Source organism: Ahaetulla prasina, chromosome 1 (genome assembly GCF_028640845.1).
Source record: "Ahaetulla prasina isolate Xishuangbanna chromosome 1, ASM2864084v1, whole genome shotgun sequence".
Lineage (NCBI taxonomy): Eukaryota > Metazoa > Chordata > Lepidosauria > Squamata > Colubridae > Ahaetulla > Ahaetulla prasina.
The window spans coordinates 337373317-337389188 of NC_080539.1; the positions used below are offsets into that span (position 1 = coordinate 337373317).

At 37.0% G+C, this 15872-nt stretch overlaps 1 protein-coding gene across 1 annotated transcript in view; it reads right to left on the reverse strand.

Annotated features, from left to right (window-relative positions):
* Window positions 1-15872, reverse strand: part of BEGAIN (brain enriched guanylate kinase associated) — a 192905-nt gene that overhangs the window by 64649 nt on the left and 112384 nt on the right. The window contains exon 4 of the mRNA XM_058162712.1: window positions 10910-10976. Within this exon, the coding sequence (XP_058018695.1) occupies window positions 10910-10976 (67 nt within the window). The remainder of the gene's footprint in view (window positions 1-10909; window positions 10977-15872) is intronic.

The window sequence follows — 15872 nt, forward strand, 5'->3', positions numbered from 1 at the left end:
TTTAGAAGCCCCCCAGGTTGAGAAAGACTGTATTATAAAACTATTTAATTAAGAACTGTTTTGAGTATTTTGTCTGTCTGTCCCTCCCTCTCTCCTTCTCTATAAATTCTACCAGTAAATGGGATTAAAATGAAATATTGGCATTCATTATTAGTGGGGAATAGATGGTCAATAACTCCTGTAACAATTACATAACCAAGAACAGATTTTTCTTTTAGCGTTCTGTTTAGTAATATTGATCAGAGCTTTTCATTACTGCAATGTCAAGAGTATTTTACATCCAGGCTGACAGAAAACAATTTAAATTTTCAAGGAACACTCATACTTGAACTTACATTAGTTACAAATTGACCTATGTTTTGTGTAGGTGTTCTATCCTTCACTATACAATAATTTCCCTAGCCATCTGCAGCCAGCATGCCTGCTCACATTTCAATTAAATCCCACAGGAAGACATCATGCAGGAATCCTTCCCATGGGCTTTTTTTCAGATAGTAAGCTCATAACATGATATAAATTAGGGGCTATTTAAGCAACTAGCATCTCTGGCAGATTGCTGTTCAACTTGCAGTTGAACAGATCCAGTGAAGGAGACTTCATAATTACTGAATCTCTAGGCACCAAGTCAAAGTCATCTTATTTTTAAGGCTTTTCTTATCGTTTGATCAGAATCAGAGCTTGACTTTATTCTAGTGTGATGTCCTATTACAAATTTGAAAAGGACTGTTTTTATTTCCCCAGGTCTCCTCTTTTCATTCCTAGTCCCTTCAGTCTCTTTTCATAAAGTCTAGCCCCGATTACTTTTGTTGCTCTTCTTTGAATCTGATTTAATTTCTTTCTTTCTTTCTTTCTTTCTTTCTTTCTTTCTTTCTTTCTTTCTTTCTTTCTTTCTTTCTTTCTTTCTTAATTAGATTTCTAGACCGCCCTTCTCCCGAAGGACTCAGGGCGGTGTACAGCCTTATTTAAAACACATAAATACACAATATAAATCCCAGATTTAAAATACATTTAAGATGAAATATTTAACAGGCCAATTTAAACTAAAACGGTCATAGACTGATATAAAACCCTTAAAATTTAAAAACTATAAATAAATTAATACATTTAAAATTAAATTAAAATTAAATTAAAATAAATATTAAATTAAAATAAATATTTAGGCTAGTCCCGCCCAATTGAATAGTAGAATCTTCAGTTCCCGCTTGAAGGTACGGAGGTCGGGAAGTTGGCGTAGCCCTGGAGGTAACTCATTCCATAGGGTCGGTGCTGCCACAGAGAAGGCTCTCCCCCTGGGGGCCACCAGCTGACACTGTTTGGCTGATGGCACCCGGAGCAGGCCCACTCTGTGGGAGCGCACAGGTCGTTGGGAGGGTATCGGTGGCAGAAGGCGGTCTCGTAAATAGCCCGGTCCTAAGCCATGGAGTGCTTTAAAGGTGAGATTGAATTCTTATTAACATGTGTGCCTATTAATTGATCATTAGGCCCACTCAAGACCAAATAAAGTAGAATGGTTATTTCCTGTAACTTGGAAATAGGCAAAACCAACCTGGAGTCTACCAGCAATGTGACAGACTCTGAATATTTCTCAGGTCATTATTGAAAAGCAAGTTAGAAACAGAGTAAAACCAGAAGCTGGTGGTGGCACTCTGGCCTATTCTTACAATCGGATATGTTGATATGGATAACAGCTACTTACAGTCATTGAATTGATGTAAACATTATATTTAGCTTCAAACCAACCCAGTCTTGCATGGAATTAAATTAGCTCAATTTAGTTAACCATGATATAGGAAGATTGAAGCCCAATTGATTAATTCAGTGTTTCTCAACTATGGCAACTTCAAGATGGATGGATTTTAACACGGCTAGCTGAGAAATTATGAGAATTGAAGTCCACCCATCTTAAAGTTGTCAAGGTTGAGAAATATTGAGCTAATTTGTTTTGTTTAATTAGTTTTCCAAAAAGAAGAGCAAGAGAAAAAAGCTGAAAAGGCAAGCTTTCCATAGCTTTCTTTCCCCAGTACTCTCTGCCAAGTCTTATCATTAGAGAAGACACTTTGCAAAGATAGATTGCCTGCAGTGGGCTATGCCATGTCCATTAATGGCTAGGAAAAAGGCTAACAAAGCCTTGCCAATGCATCTGACAAGTGCACTGGAGATAGCATAAAGGGACGTTTTTTCACCCAATGGAAACTGTTTATTTAACGATTTTATATAGTCACCTAGGCACAAAGTACAGAAATCCAATACAAAAGAAAACTGCTTCCTAGAAATCACTTATCAGCTTTTGATCCAGTTATTTTAGGTGCTGCCAGAACTATTGATAAGGAGATTTGAATCTGCTGGAACAACTCCTAAGACAGAAATCTAGGCAAATCTGTGCCCACAACCAACAATAAATAATGATGGCAATTACAGTCTAACATTATCTAACACCCATGTTTCCCCCCTTTTGCTTCAGGGTATGGTTCTGTCCTCCTAATATTTGGGCTTATAGAACACCAGCTGAACTTAAAGAGTGGAAGCTTGGAAACTGAAACTCCCTTCTTCAGATCTTCACACTTTGGACCGGTCCCATTTTCTGATGGTGAGTTGATATTTTGCCCTGTCACCAGAGGTGGGTTTCAAATTTTTTTACTACCAGATCTGTGGGTGTGGCTTGGTGGGCGTGGCATGGCTTGGTAGGTGTAGCTTGGTGGGTATGGCAGGGGAAGGTTACTGTAAAATCTCCATTCCCACTCCACTCCAGTGGAAGGATACTGTAAAATTTCCATTCCCACCCCAATCCAGGGGAAGGTTACTGCAAAATCCCCATTTTCTCCCGATCAGCTGGGGCTCGGGAGGCAGAGAATAGATGGGGTGGGGCCAGTCAGAGGTGGTATTTACCAGTTTTCCGAACTATTCAAAATTTCCACTACCGGTTCTCCAGAACTGGTCAGAACCTGCTGAAACCTACCTCTGCCTGTCACCATCTATCTCCTCACTACCTTATAACACTGGTGTGTGTGTGTGTGTGTGTGTGTGTGTGTGTGTGTAGCTAACCTTATGGCTATGTAGTAAAGAGATAAATGATTTGATGATTCAACCCTTTCTTCCATTCTTGGGAGACAATGAAGGTGTAGCACCCAAAAACAAAAATCAGCCAATATAGTGCAGATCCATGGCTACAATATTTTTATTTATTTATATAGAAAGTAGAAGATTCCTTGAAGCAGATATTCCGCTTTAATGCTCAGGGATTTTCCTTTTTTGGAGGGTTCTATTCCTTTACAATTTAATTGAAATAGACAATTTGACCAGGGATGTTTAGCAGTTTGCCTACACATGCACAGTCGTTGCACATGAATTGCCTATTCAGAACTTCCTGTAGGCAGAACACCTGGAAACAATACTTCATTCATTCATTGGGTCTGGCTGGTATCCAGCTACCCTTACATAGACTTGCAGTTGTCAATGGGACTTAACTAGTAGAACCAGAGCCATTGGTTCCAGAGTTCTGAATAGGCAGGAACATGAGTTTGTACAACCTTATGGATAGAGATGTTTAAAGATCATGATTTCATTTTTTTTTAGGCATTAAAGCCACGAGACACTTCACTGAAGAGGTTGGCAATGGATCAAATGCTCTTTGTTTCTGTTATAATGGTACTAAATCAGCACTAAACAGAGTTAATTATAGAAAATGTCTATGAGGATAAATGTCACTGGCGGAAACAGCTGGTACATCTACCTCCCATTCCAGTTCCCCTTCTAATAAAACTCTACAGTAATTCTCTTCCTTTCTTTTTTATATCATTCCTTTCCAATTTTTAATCTTCATCAATGGTTTATGGTTCAGTAGTTTATGGCAACATTGAAGAAGCTTTCTTCTTTTTTGGAAGGCAATTCAGGTGTGTAGACAAGTTGAACAAGATTCACCAAAACTTTGAAAACATAATTCAGAGAGAGTTTTTCTCATAATAAGGTCATTTTCTTTTATTAAAAGATTAAGCTGAGAGGACTGAAAAGAATAATAAAATGTTTAAAAGTGAATTTAAAAGTGAATGATCTTGCACCAAGTAGAAGGAAGTTGAATTAAAAAAAATTCTCACAAATACTATCTCCTCTCATTAAAATCCTTAAGCAGCATTAAGCATAGTAACACATTAAAATGTCTAGGACAGTAAAATGTTTTTTTGTAGCTCTAAAGCATTACACAATGAAAAGAAAAACATGTAAGAAAGAACTAGACATTATTTTAATTTTTAAAACCTACTGCTGTTCAGAATCATGAGAATTAGGAGCACTTGATATTTGCTGACAAAGGTTGATTGGCTTTTAAATATATGTAACTATGCAAATGAACAGAAACAGCATGGATATATTTCAAAACATAATAGAATATTTAGGTACCTTTAATGATCCTAATCAGTCAGAACATTGTGTCTGCTTTTAAGCAGATGAGGAGTTCCTTTACTTTGTTTGCGAGTGGGAGACCAGAATTATGAGTCAAAGAGAAACCAAGAAAGCAATGGAATGAAATAAATTAAGAAGACGGAGTCAAACTGTTCTCCAAAGCACCTGAGGGTAGAACAAGAAGCAATGGGTGGAAGCTAATCAAGGAGAGAAGCAACTTAAATTAAGGAGAAATTTCCTGACAGTTAGAACAATTAATAAGTGGAACGACTTGCCTCCAGAAGTTGTGAATGCTCCAACACTGGAAGTTTTTAAGAAGAGATTGGATAACCAATCTCTGTCTGAGGTGGTGTAGGGTTTCCTGCCTGGGCAGGGGGTTGGACTAGAAGACCTCCAAGGTCCCTTCCAACTCTGTTATTCTATTCTATTCTATTCTATTCTATTCTATTCTATTCTATTCTATTCTATTCTATTCTATTCTATTCTATTCTGTCAAGCTGCCCCACAAAATAATAATAAAAGAAGCAAAATAAGGCTAACTCATCATTTGTCCATAGTTTGAGAAGAAAAACACACAAGTGACTGGACTCATGCATAACTTTAAGTTATTCTTCGGATAGGAAGTGGAAATTATAGGGCAAGTGAAAACACGTACCATTCGTGGGGGAAAGAAGGAAGAACCACATTCCAAAACTGTAGAAATTACTTAGTGGAGTAAGCACACTGGGGGCCTTGGTGCTCTCTGAACTTGGTTGCTGTTATTTTTTTTTGTAGATGTTTCATTACCAGAGTAAGTTAACATCATCAGTGCTAGAAGGCAGTGGGGGCTTTGCTCTCATTTTATATACTAGTAGCTTGCTGCGTCAATGTTGGTGGGAGTGGACTTGGTAGTTCCTTGATTAGGCTGTTGTTTACTGTTAGCTTGTTTGTCTAAGTTGGTAGTTCCTTGATTGGGATATTATTTACTTCTTGATTGTAGGTCTAGTTTAATTTAGGTGTTAATCTCTGCTCATCTAGTGTTGATTGCTGGTGAGGAGGTGTTTTGGTCTTTTTGTTTCCTCTTTGGCTTCTGATTGCCTCTTTTGAATGGTATACAGTGCTTAATGGTATGTTGTACTTATTGTATCTTTATCTGTACACTAAGCACAACAATATAGCCCAGGAAGAAGAAAGCAATACCATAGCAAACTTTCCAATTACATACAAATTAATCAAATTCCAGGCCGCCAACCCAGTGTAGGAATTTAGCACCCACCCTTTCCAACACCAGAAAGCTTGGGGAGCTCTGATACATAAGGTAAGGTACTGTACCTTTTAGAGATTAAAGGTTTGGACTAGGATTGACCAAATCCGTGTTCCACATTTTAAGTAAGGATCTCACTGAAGGATTTAGTCTAGTTATTAACTCTTAGCATAATTCCTATCACAGGTGGGAAAGATCTGAGAGGAGAGGTTGCTATGTTTCTTAATGCCTGAATGGGATGAGGGTAAAGTGTTTTTCTGAAAGATCTCAATTTATAAATTTATAAATGGAAAACAATCCTTTCGGGTAAAGTGACTCTTAGCAATTTACGGCTTCATGAATCCTAATTACTGAATTTTGGTGTGAAATACACTGGTTCAGAATTCTGAAATATATTCTAGGTGAATGTTCACCTAGAAACTGAATGTTCTCTATACAGGAAGTCCTAGACTCATGACCATAATTGGGCCCAAAATTTCTCTTCTGTTAAGTGAAACATTTGTTAAGTGATTTTTGCCCCACTTTATGACATTTCTTGATTCAGTTGTTAAGTGAATCATTGCAATTGGTAAGTTAGTAACCCAATTGTTAAGATTATCTGGCTTCCCCATTGTCTTTGCTTGTCAGAAGGTCGCAAAAGGTAAGCACATGACCTTGGGACTCTGCAACTGTCATAAATATGAACCAGTTGCCAAGCACCTGAATTTTGATCACATGACCATGGGGATGCTACAAAGGTTGTGACTGTGAAAAACAATCTTAAGTCCTATTAAATATAGACTAGATGGCAGCGCTGACACTAGACACATTTGCCATTCTAAGAATGGGCAATGGCATTTAATTAGCCACTATGAATTGAAATCTTTCTTTATTGAGGAAAATGCTTTAGGTATGCGCTTATAAGGATAATTTACATCTAGTCTAGGAAGATGAGATCCTGCCATAAAATGATATATACTGTAATAAATGTTTCAAGAATTTGTCATGGCAATAAATCTGTCACACTCTTGGACAAGGCAATTCAAAAAGCTGTGATTGTATGTCAAATATGGACACTATAAATTATATAGAATTGCTAATGGCAGGTGGCATGTTCAGCACTGATTTATGGGAGAGAACAATCCAGGAAGAAATGATATCAGAAACTAAGCATGCAATTAATGAATAAATTAAAAATGTAATTTCCTCGTTATACTAGAGCAACATTACAGTATTTAAAACTGTAATAAAACTGGCTTAGAAATACCTTTTCCAATCATAATAATCACTGTATACAGAATACATGTCAAATGTCTAAAAATACACATTTTCATAAAAGCTGCACCTGGAGCATTCATTCAGTTTTAGATCAAGAATTTTCAAAGGAAGTCTTTCATGCTTATTCGTTGTAATGTAGGTCTCTTTACAATTCTTAAAACTATTTAATAAATATTCTCTCACTAGAGTGATAGAAATTGCCTGCCTGGTTTCATTCACAATTCACAGGATATCTAAAACAGCTTTCGACCTTGGATTACTGTTAGTTGTGTTTAGCAGCCCATAGATGATTTCTCTGGCAAGGGACCCATCATTGCTGTAAGTTTCTAGGAACATTCCATGTCAGTAAAAGATCTGCGACATATACCAATAACTCTAGAAACAACTGACTTCCTCAACCCCAATTTAAGAACACCTAAAAATGTATAAATTACACCAGTGTCTGCATAATACAATTATTAAATTTCATATATTTTTTACTTTTATGTTGCCAAAGTAGCTATTAAATGTAGTGATTGCTTTGTGTTAAGTGTGGGGGCGGGACGACAAGAATTTAATTGTTTTCCCTTGGATGATTCCATAAAGCCACATTACTAAAATCTGCTATTAATAATGGAGACAGAAACATATAAATAAATTATAGGTCTTTTATGTTTTCCTCTGAATACACTACAGCAGTTCTTAATAATCAGTTATTCCTTGCCAGTATCACATCCTTAAACAATTTCCCCAAAATTAAAGTGCACCTTATTGAATTCAATGGACTAGGCTCTAAACCATGGGTATCAAACTTGTGGCCCGTGGACTGGATGCTTCACGTGCTGGCCACGCCCACCCCATTTAGTGAAGGAGGAAAAAAGTCATGATACGTCATGCAATAACAATGTGACACTTAGGGTTTGACACCCCTGCTCTAAACCATCATACGGCTGCTCCATTAATCATGAAAAATGTAAAACAACGAACTTTATACAGTGAAAAAAGTCTGAGCCTTTCTTAGTTACATTTAATATCCATTGCAATATAAACATTTTCCTACTAGTCAGAAAATGCATGCACACTCATGTCTATAGACCTCTTTTCTAAAGTATGATCTATTTCAGAATTTTAAATATACCCTAATTTGAGGCTGTCTAAGCATTTTGGAGCTACACTCTGACAGGATGGCACGTTGGAGAGGACTTGACAACTGTATTCCAAGTTGGGAATACAGTTGTCAAATATTATAATTTTCCAAAGTAGGTAACAATATAGATAATATACCAGTACATAGATTTATAGATAGATACAGAAGATATAGATGCAGATAGATGATAGAAACAGAGACATTCACCTTCTGACCAATAGCATGTGCAGTGCAGTGCAGTGGTGGGATTCAATTTTTTTTACTACCGGTTCTGTGGGCGTAGCTTGGTGGGTGTGGCATGGCGGGCGTGGCTTAGTTGGTGTGGCAGGGGAAGAATACTGTAAAATCTCCATTCCCTCCCCACTCCAGGGGAAGGTTACTGCAAAATCCCCATTTCCTCCCGATCAGCTGGGACTCGGGAGGCAGAGAATAGATGGGGGCAGGGCCAGTCAGAGGTGCTATTTACCAGTTCTCCAAACTACTCAAAATTTCCGCTACCGGTTCTCCAGAACTGGTCAGAACCTGCTGAATACCACCTCTGATGCAGTGAATGAGTCTCTGTACCATTTCCAATTAATTAGTCCTATCATATTTAAATTGCGCAAATCCAAAGGATCTTTAAAGAAAATTTTAATAGCCATCTGGTAGTCACCCAGGTTTTTGCCAGCCAGATAGGATACACCTAACTTAATATCAAAAAGTTGTATAATAGGAACCTCAAGAGAGATTAATTAAATTTATTGCATTAAAAATGGTAATTTCTCCTCTTACCAACTGGAAACTGTGAAGAAGAATCTCCTACTTTAAATTATCTGTTTTTTAATGGTACAGGACTGCATTTTACATCAAGGTTTTTTTGACACCTCATGCTAACTAAAAGATTTCAGGAGAAACAGAAAGAACCCCTTCTCTGAACTATTTGAAAAATGTATAAATATTTGCAATATTTGCAGTATATGTTTTTATTGCAAAACAGCAATAGAGAAAATCACTGCCATTCCCGTTTCATAGATAGGTAACTATGAGAAAAAATAGCTGGTAAATCACTTAAGGATACAGTATGACAGAACCTTATGGCAAATTTAGGCTTTTGGCACTTGGCTTCCAAGTGATTCATTCTATGTTCTACTTCAGCTTTTGCAAACCTGTCACTTTGTGGATAGTTTGAACTGCAACTCTTGGAAATGTCTAGAAATATTTTATAAGAAGAGTTCTCCGCTCCTCTGAAAACAACAAAATACCTTATATCACCAGACTTGAAATCCTGGGTTTAGAAAACTTAGAACTCCGCTGACTCCGACAAGACCTGTATTTAACTCATAGAATCATCTATTGCAATGTCCTTCCTGTTGAGGTCCTTCAATCGCAATAATACAAGAGCAAACAATAGATTTAAACTTAATGTTAGCCGCTTCAATCCTGATTGCAGAAAATATGACTTCTGTAACAGAGTTATTAACACTTGGAACACACTACCTGAGTCTGTGGTCTCTTCTCAAAATCCCAAAAGCTTTAACCAAAAACTGTCTACTATTGATCTCACCCCATTCCTAAGAGGACTATAAGGGGCGTGCATAAGAGCACAAAAGTGCCTACCATTCCTGTCCTATTGTTTCCTTTCATCAAATTAATATAGTTATTGCATACTTTTGCTCATATATATGCTTATATGATATATAGTTATTTTATGTTGATGCTTGTGTATACTGTTGTGACAAAATAAATAAATAAATAAAATTGCCTATTTAGCTGGGAATCCCAGCACTTGTAACTAATGTACTATAAAGATGGCAACCTTTAGAAAGCAACTCTATAAATATCTTGCTATATATGTGTGTGCAACAGGAATAATCACATATGCTATCCCCATTTAGCTTTTGCTTTGTTTACTTTCATCTTTTCACTTTCTGTAAGATTTTAGACAATGCAATGGTTGAGTGAAGTATTTATTCTTTTGTATTATATAAAGTATCAGAAAATGAAAAATTGTATTGTCTACTACTCTATGCTATGAGGGGCAACATCCTTCAAGATTATTAAAAAGAAGTATTTCCCAAATCCTGTTGATCAAAATTGTTTCATAAGAGACTTTTAAAGAATAAAGCTGGGATTATCAACTTGTAAAATAAGATACAGTTTGAGAAAACAAAATTCTATGCAATGTAGGTAAGACACATTTTCATGTGCTTTAGTCTACAGCTTCCCTGTCTTAAAGCTGCAAATGTTTAGTATTATATAGGAATTCTTTTCTATCCATCACTACTGGAAACATTGATTCTGTAACTGGAGCAAGTAAGTATGGTCTGCAACAAAACACTACAGTAAATAGTAGGTATTTGGAGAGGCCAGCTGGACATGCCTATTCCCAGAAAATTCCATTCCATTTCAAACTTAAATTTTTATTTACTTTTCTCGCTTTCTCTCTCTCCCAATCTCAGTCACCATATTCTTTGATTGCTGCATGCTAGGTTATCATTGGACTCTTTAGGGACATCTAATTTTCGTCTGTTCAGATTTCCCCCTGCAAAACAGTTCCAAGCAGCTGCAGAAGTTGCCTTGTAAAATGATGCCAGATGAGTTAATTTTTACAGGACAATCTAATGACGACATTAAAACTTTCCTAAATTCATTCTCTTAACAATGAGAGTTTTACTTCATTAGACAAGAAAAATTTGTTCATGCAGAATAGCAGAAAATTTTTACCGAGTTATAAGTTGCAACTATAAGCACACTTATTAGAGAAGATATCATAATTCAGTATTGTAAGGCTTACTTTTGAGTTACTTAGTCATAATGAAAATATAAGATTCTTCATTTTCAATTTATTCCAGCAACCAAAGAATCATACAGGTCTACTTAATACGCATACAATAGCCTCTTGTACTTACCATCCTGTATAATTTATCTTCTAAGTCTTGATTAATTCTTTGTAAGGCTAGGTAGTTGTTTTGTATCCTAAAATAAAGAAGAAATCATGTAATTTACATAATCTTTGCACTTTCACTTTGTACTTTTTAACTGAGCAGTTGCAACTTAGTTCCTATTTCTTTATATATGAGAAAGGTACTTTATCTTTAATAAACCTGAAAAGCAAGATGATGAAATGGTCCAGCTAAAACCCAAAGGACACCGAATCAAATCACCACTCAAATACGAAGCTTTCATTGGCCAATCTTGGGCTGAATACTTTCTTTGAGTTTAGGCCAACCTCACAGGATAGCTGTAATGGGCAAAAGAGAAAAGGAAGAGAGAAACACTGTACATATAATTTACCTGACAGCAAAGTTAAGATTAAACCTGGAAACAATAAGAACCTGACCAAACAACTGTGGAACTTACTGTTCCCTACTCCTCATTGTGGTGCAAATTCAAAGGCTGATGTGAAATATTGGAGTCTAAAATAAGTTGAACTAGATAAAGAATTGTGCCCTGGTGCTGACACTTTTCACATTCTTTCCCTTCATGGAAATTAAAGGGGGAGACCATGTCTATCATTATTTTTGATTCCTTGAAAGTAAGAGGGACAAGCATTCTGAGAATGGCTCCTTTCTGATACTGATCAAGTGTTCATGATGAGGACATTTTCTCTTTCTATTCTGAGTTCATTGTTATCTGAGGTCATCAAAAACCAGCTGGAGAGACAAGTTCCAGGCCTGTCCACTAGAGAGTTTTTGGCAGAAGTAAGGAAGAAGTAAAATTTCCCTCCCTGCTCTAAAGCAAAGAAAAGCCATAGTCATTGTTAATAATATAGCATAACAATTCAGCCATTGTGTATCTACGGCAGGATGAAGGCCTCTTCTGCACATTTCCATTCAATTCGGTCCTGAGTTTTCTTTTGCCAATTGGGCCCACAATACTTGCTGATGTTGTTGATCCATCTTGTTTCGGGTCTCTTTTGTGGATGCTTTTTATCAAGTGGGATCCATTCTATGACTTCCTTGATCCACCTGCCACCAGTTCTTCTCATTATATGACCAGCCCATTTCCATTTCAATTCTTTTCCTCTCTTGATGATATTGTACAGTTTCGTTTGTTCTCTAATCCATGTGCAGGTATTTCTATCTTGTCTTGTAATGCTGAGCATGTATCTTTCCATGACTCTTTGTGCCATTTGTAGCTTTCATATTGATTGTGAGGTTAGTGTCCATGATTCACTGACATATGTTAGAGCAGGTGGCACACACTGATCAAAAACCTTTCTCTTCAGGCATGGCGGGGAGGCTGTTCTGGAAAACTATGCTTAGCTTGCCAAATGCCTGCCAACCACATTTAACACATCATTCAATTTCCTTTATTGTATCTCCTTCCATTGAGATCCATTGGCTAAGGTATATGTTGCAGTCTACTATGTCTAGTTCTTCTCCAGATATAATTTTTTTCCTTTCTTTGGTGAATTTATTATACATAACCTTGTTCTTTTTCAGGTTTATTTTTAAGCCAAATGGTTCTCCTGCTTTGTGCAGCTCTTGTATGTGTCTTTGTAGCTCTTATGGATCTTATCAGAAGAGAACAACATCATCTGCAAATCTTAAAAGATTTAAATAGGCACCATTGATTTTTATTCCATCTTTTGCCCAATCTAGTAAAGTACTTCTTCAAGGCAGGCTGAGAAAAGGATAGATGATATTGTATTGCCTTATTGTACACTTGTTCTATGTTGATTTCCACTTTAAGATCATTAAGACAAATTACTGCTATTGTTTTTTCATACATTGATTGTAGTGTCTACGCCTTGGTTGAGCAATGCCTTAATTATTGCTTGTTGTAATACTCAGTCAAACGCCTTTTTGTAGTCAATGAAAGTCATGTACCCATTGGACAGAGACATGGTGTACTCATTGTGCCATTCAATGACTTGCTGAACAACCTGGATGTAATCCATTATAATAACTTCTGAACCCTGCCTGCTTCTTTGGCCGTGATTATTTAATAATAATAATATCAGAGTTGGAAGGGACCTTGGAGGTCTTCTAGTCCAACCCCCTGCCCAGGCAGGAAACCTACACCATTTCAGACAAATATTTAATGTGCTCAATCTTCTTTTTGCTATTATCTTGGTGAAAACACTGTAGATGACTGAAAGAAGGCTTACTGGGCAATATTCCTTTAAATAATCTTGGCCCCTTTCTTGTGTATAAGAATCACTTATTCTTTTTCCATGCATCGGGTATTTTTTCTTCTCTGAAGGATCTTGAGTACGGTTTTGCTAGTATCTTGTGTAAACTGTGACTACCAGCTTTCAGCATTTCCACCTCAGAGCACATACAAGGTAGAAAGACAGAAAAGATCACAAGCAATTGAATTTTGAATATAAATGTTTAAAACCTGACTCTTAAATAGGGATGGAGAACTTTGACGTGAAACCCTGGAGAATTTCTGGCAGTAAAAATACATTTGTTTGGCTTTGTTACTACCCATCTTGCAAGTCTGGGTGAAAAAATAATATAAAATGTTAATGATTTTATTATGAGAATTGCCATCATCATATATAAAAGTTGCAATATAGCTAACTTTCAGGCTGCAGGCAATTCCCTAGCATCTTTCTTGAGGCATCCGTGCTGGATGGGAAGGAACATTTTGGACTGATTTTTTAAAATTTTATTTTGAGGTAAGTGTGGTTGAAAGACTGAAGTCTTGCAGAAGTTTAAAGAACCCATTTTCTTAAATAACCCTTTTGATTTCCCATAAGAAGAAAAATTGGTCCATATAAGAAGGTCAAAAGGAACCTACTATGGACAAATGCAGTTAATAAAGACTCAGATTAATATAAAAGAAACTAGGAAGAATTGCTGTGAGGATCTCTTTTCACAAATCCCTTGACAAATGGGCTGAAAACATTAGATATTTCACCTCTTTCAGCCCTCATTGGATTTTAAGTTGGCCTCTGCTCACAAGGAAGCAAGAAGGACATGGACTTTAATCAGATCGCTTTAATATTCGGCTGGGGTTAATACAGACTTTTAAAAACCCTAATAGGAATTTCTCTGCCGTGGTTATACGAGTTAATTTCGATGGAATTTCTTTTAAACCTTTCCCCATCTCTTTCAGTAGCTGGGCTTAGTTTCCTTTTCTGAAGTAAACGTTTAATAGTGTCTCCTTCACTTCCCTCAGTCTCTCACATGAAGCTGCACACCATGATTTTGAGAATCAATATATAATAGTACCTATCCTCATAATGTGCTGCAAAGATTCCTATGTATGCAATATGGATAATTTGTCATAGGGACATTTTTTTCCATTTGCTCTTGGAATTTATAGGTAAAAGACGGAGAAATATAATATAGAAATTGTACTGAGCAATAGCAATAGCACCTAGACTTTTATACCAGGGGTCTCCAATCTTGGCAACTTTAAGACTTGTGGACTTCAACTTCCCAGAGTTCAACTCAGCTTTGCTGGCTGAGGAACTCTGGAAGTTGAAGTCCACAAGTCTTAAAGTTGTCAAGGTTGGAGACCCCTGTTCTATACCACTTCAGAGTGCTTTACAGCCCTATCTAAGCGGTTTACAGAGTCAGCGTATTGCACCAACAATCTAGGTCCTCATTTTACCCCACCTTGGAAGGATGGAAGGCTGAGTCAACCTTGAGCCTGGTGAGATTCGAACTGCCAAACTGCAGGCAACCGGCAGTCAGCAGAAGTAGCCTGCACCACCACAGCTCTATCTATGTATAAATGTTTATTAAGGGGATCAGCCATATTGGACTTAATTCTCACTAACAGAGATGAAATGATAGAAGGTGTTGAAGCTACAGGAACCTTGGGGGCAAGTGACCACGCAATATTGGAATTCAACATTAAGCAAATACAAGTAGTAGAACAAAGTCAAACTAGAGTCTTGGACTTTAAGAGAGCTAATTTCAATAAACTTAGAGAGATCTTGAGAAGGATTCAATGGATGAGAATCCTCAGGGGGAAAACAACTCAAGAAGCTTGGGAAATTTTGAAAAGTGAGATTATAAAAGCACAGTCTAACACAATACCAATGAAGAAGAAAAATAGTAGATCACAAAAGAAACCAGCATGGATGCATAAAGAACTATCTGACAAATTGAAAGACAAAAAGGACAAAAAGTGGAAAGAGGGGCAAATAACTAAGGCAGAATATCAGCAACAGCCCGAGCCTGTAAAGATGAAGTGAGGAAAGCTAAGGCTCACAATGAACAAAGGCTAGCGACAAAAGTAAAAATAATAAAAAGCTTCTTCCAACATGTTAAAAACAAGAAAAAAGTCAAGGAAACAATTGGCCCGTTGCTGGGAGAAAGTGGCAAGAAGATGACAAACAACAGGGAGAAAGCAGATCTACTTAACTCATATTTTGCATCTGTCTTTACACAAAAGGGAAAACAATCCAACCTATCAAAACAGCACTACAAAAACAGATTAGAAACACAAGTTAAAATAGGGAAGAAAATGGTAAGTGAACACCTGTCTACCCTAGACGAGTTCAAATCACCAGGACCGGATGGATTACACCCCACGGTTCTGAAGGAACTGGCAGACGTGATCTCAGAACCACTGAACTATATCTTTCAAAGATCCTGGAGCACAGGGAGCTGCCAGAGGACTGGAAAAGAGCTGATGTAGTTCCCATCTTCAAAAAGGAAAAACAGATCCAGGAAACTACAGACCTATCAGTCTGACCTCAATACCGGGGAAGATTCTGGAAAAGATAATCAAGCAACGAATCACCGAACACCTAGAAGCAAACAAAGTAATAACCAAAAGCCAACATGGGTTTGTCAAAACAGATCATGCCAGACTAATCTTATCGCATTCTTTGACAAAATGACAAAATTAGTAGACCAGAGGAATGCTGTTGATATAATTTACTTGGACTTCAGTAAAGCATTT